Raw genomic sequence first — 3708 nt, 5'->3', positions numbered from 1 at the left:
AGTTAGGCAACCAAGTGAAAATGGCGTTTAAATCGCTTGATATTCACCTGATATGATTTCTAGGCTATTTTCACATGATGACCTAATTTTTGCAGTATAAGTTTTCTAGGCCACCATTGTTTTTTTCAGGCCACCATCGTTTCTGCCCATCAGGGCACTTGATTAGTTGAATATTTGGCTAAAGTGTTTGTTGATATTATTATTTTTGCCACGTGAACACTTTTCCAGTTCATTTTTTGAACTATGCTTCCGTGAGCCTTTTTTTGAAAAAGAGTCGACGTGAGCTTTATTGCAAATGAGCCTCAATGAGCTTTTATCAAAATCAATAATTACGTCAAATGAGCTTCGATGAGCTTTTTTCAAAATCAATATTTTCGTCAAATGAGCCTGTCTGAGCTTTGACGTGGAGTCGAAAAAGGCTCGTATGAGCCTGCTTCACGATGAGCTCACGTGAGCTTAAGCTCATGACTGAGCTTTTTTCGGAATTTTACCACGATCCAAGGGTACATCGAAAAAGGGTACATCGAGGGTACATCGAGTTCTTANGGTNCATTGGNTTTGAGGGTACATGGGATCTTAGACTGTAAGGCGTTTTAGCCTAAGCCTATAATTTTGAGCAGAAAGCAAAATAGTATGTATAAAAATATTGATTTACTTTTTTGTCCACCTACATGTACCGAACAATCCAATGTACCCTTGAAACCAATGTACCCTAAGAACTCGATGTGCCCTTTTTCGATGTACCCTTGGATACTGGGCTAGGATTCTTGGATTCTTGGATTCTTGGATTCTTGGATTCTTGGATTCTTGGATTCTTGGGATTCCTGGGATTCCTGGGATTCCTGGGATTCCTGGGATTTCTGGGATTCTTGGATTCTTGGATTCTTGGATTCTTGGATTTTTAAATGTCCGTATGTCCTTTCTGGAGACGCACAAACTACTCTTTGGTACACATTCACAGCTTCATTGAGCTCCCGAGCAATCACAAACTCCGCATTGTCGTCAACTATCAAACGAACGATTGGCAACGATTTTGGATGCTGAAAACTTCCAAATTATCTACAGTATCAGTTGATTTTTATCATTTTCTAGAGTCTGTAGCTCGGCGGTCAAGTTTCCAATCACTTTGAAAAATTTGGAGGTTTTAAAAGAAACTTAGATTGAGAACTTTGCATTTACAGAATTTTCTGAAAGGTCCCAAACTTCCAGTTGTTTGCCGACTTTTGAAGGACACCCTGTTTTTGTTCTGAAAACGTGAAAAAAGCAGACGTCCTTCAGAAATCGGACAATAACTGGAAAACTAGGAGTTTTCAAAAATTCTGTGAATGCAAAGTTTTCAATCTAGGTCCGTGTTACACTTTCAAAAATTTAAATTTTCAACGTGATCAGAAGCTTGATAGTCAGACTTCGGAAATGGTCAGAAAGGATTTTATGGAATAGGATATTTTCATAAATAATCTGATAACCCATTTCTAACTGTCCACTTGTGTCCAATTACCAACTTCCAAGCGCATCTAGAACTCGAGATACGGTCATTTTAAGTGCCCGAGGTTAGAGACGCAGCGTGTCTCGTCGACTGTGTCTTTAGCCTCCCGAATTTGGAGTGGCTCTATCTCGGTTCCCAGAAACGCTAGAAATGTGATTCTTAGACAGAATTATGAGACACTTTGTCTATTTTGTAATAAAATATCTTTCAAAAATTTTTCTGAAACTCGGCGAAATCCAGACAACAAAAATCTACTGAAGAACACGTTTTTGTAGCTCAAACGCTCACCGATTCGCTTTTAGGAAGAAACCACTGTGGTCTCGCTTCACAATCTTCTGCACTCCTGGAATCAGTGTCGCACAGTACGTATACATCAGCACTGACACATTCTCAGCATCCTTTTGTGTACATTGAGCCAATGAGAACAGATGCTTGAGCACCCCCATAAGTGCTTCCATTTCCTTCTCACTCATCGGAACTGGCAAAAGTTTCTGGAACTTTTTGAGCATCTTCTGACAAGTTAATCCCATTGCTTCGATTCTAATGGTTTTGCGCATATCCACCAAGAGCTTGTTCAATTCCATATCGAGTGTATCAAAAGCTTTCTTCTCGAATTCCACGAATTCACATGTGTCTTCAAGCTTTTTCTCTTCCAATTTGAAATAATAGGAGAGCATGATAAGAGCGACTCGGTTTTCCTAAATTAGTTAGAATTTAAAATAACAGTTCTGTAAGAAAAACCCACTAGCAAAGGGTCCTTATGAAGCAAGTAATTCTGGATATACAGAAAAATGTCATTCTTCTGAATGTATTCCTTGGTCTTGTTCTGGTTGCGGTAGATTCTCAGAGTGTGGTTGTAATGTATGCTGGGATCCAGACCAAAGTACTTGTTGTTTCCCTGGAAATCAATGTAGACTTGGACGTCGTCCCAAAGCTCTTCTGGAGACTCGAACATTCCTGAAAAGAAAATTTTTGATTAAGGTTTTGGGTCTCTGGAACTTTGACGTGCCAATTTTTTAGACAATCAAGATTCCAAAGGTTCCTGAATTCCTTTGTGCCTAAAAGTCCAGATGTCTCAATTGCTAAATTCAGTTGGTTTGTTATTGAAAAACACCTTCATCGCGCTCAGCTCCAGCCCATTCGAGTTTATGGTTTCAACCTGGCAACTGTTTCGGACCTGAAAAATAAATTTTTTGAAAATTGTTCTGAATAATTCTAGACTCACAGAAAACGGAGCGTAGTGCTTGGCCATTTTTGCTAGCGATCCAGCTGGCAGTGGCACAACTCGCGGTGTTCTTTGAACAGTTCGAAGCATTTTTTTTTCAGCTGAAAGTAGAGGTAAAATTGAAGACTAGAAAATTGAAAAAGAGGAAATTGAAAAATGGAAAACGGAGAACAAGAAATGAATGAATGGAAGAACAAGGGGAAACTGCGAACTGGAGATAAATAGAAGAAGAGAAAAGTGCCAGGGTTTTAGAAGCTGAAGAGGCGCCCCTGGCAAACATCTGGTAGTTGGCAGCCATTGTGACCTTGGAGACAGCCGTGTTAAAAGAAATAAGTAAGCCAAAACAGTTTCAAACTTTTTTGCGAAGAAAAAATTGAACAAAGTTTGAGGCTGAGAAAAAAGACAAAACGAGGAATAAATGAAAAAACAAGAAAAATTTCATGTGAAAAAAATTTTTCGCGGCATCTTCCTTCAGAAGATCGGAAGGAAACAGATGGAATCCCTGAAAAATGAGGATCCAAAAATCGATAATTTGGCTTGTGAGAAGAGAGAGAGAGGGAGGGCGGGTGCTAAATTTGACTGTGGTAGATCAACAAGTACTTTTTTTTGAAGAGCAAATTTGGGTTACTGCCACTCGGGTTCAAAGGGAACGGGTTGTTAATTCTTTAATTTTATAAAATATTTGAGAACCTCTTTGAGTTAAAATATTCAAACAATCCGGTGGAGGATGACATAATTTAGACAAAATAAATTGGCAGAAACATAAGGGTTCTTAGAAAAAAATTCTTAGAAAATTAGAAAAACTTGAAATATTGCAAAAAAATTTATTGTTCCGTATCTCGGCTCCCAGGCGAGCTAGAAAGCTTAAACTTGGACATAAATTTATGATTCTCGTCATAGAATTAGGATTTAAAAGAGAAATTTGTTTCCGGGGAGGAAAAAGGGAATTCTCCAATTTATTTTGACTAAAAAAGATGAAAAAAATTACAGAAAAAAG

General features: G+C 38.3%; 1 protein-coding gene across 1 annotated transcript; it reads right to left on the bottom strand.

The window, feature by feature from the left end:
* Nucleotides 1-1770: 1770 nt before the first annotated feature.
* Nucleotides 1771-2801, bottom strand: CBG21424 (the record flags this gene model as incomplete). The annotated part of the gene is made up of 4 exons (XM_002646942.2): nt 1771-2184; nt 2232-2384; nt 2601-2663; nt 2712-2801. 4 exons carry the CDS (start codon nt 2799-2801, stop codon nt 1771-1773), a joined length of 720 nt encoding a protein of 239 aa, XP_002646988.2.
* Between the last annotated feature and the right edge of the window lie 907 nt (nt 2802-3708).

Source organism: Caenorhabditis briggsae (assembly GCF_000004555.2).
Source record: "Caenorhabditis briggsae complete genome, chrII, whole genome shotgun sequence".
NCBI lineage: Eukaryota > Metazoa > Nematoda > Chromadorea > Rhabditida > Rhabditidae > Caenorhabditis > Caenorhabditis briggsae.
This window is presented reverse-complemented; position numbering and strand designations above follow the sequence as displayed.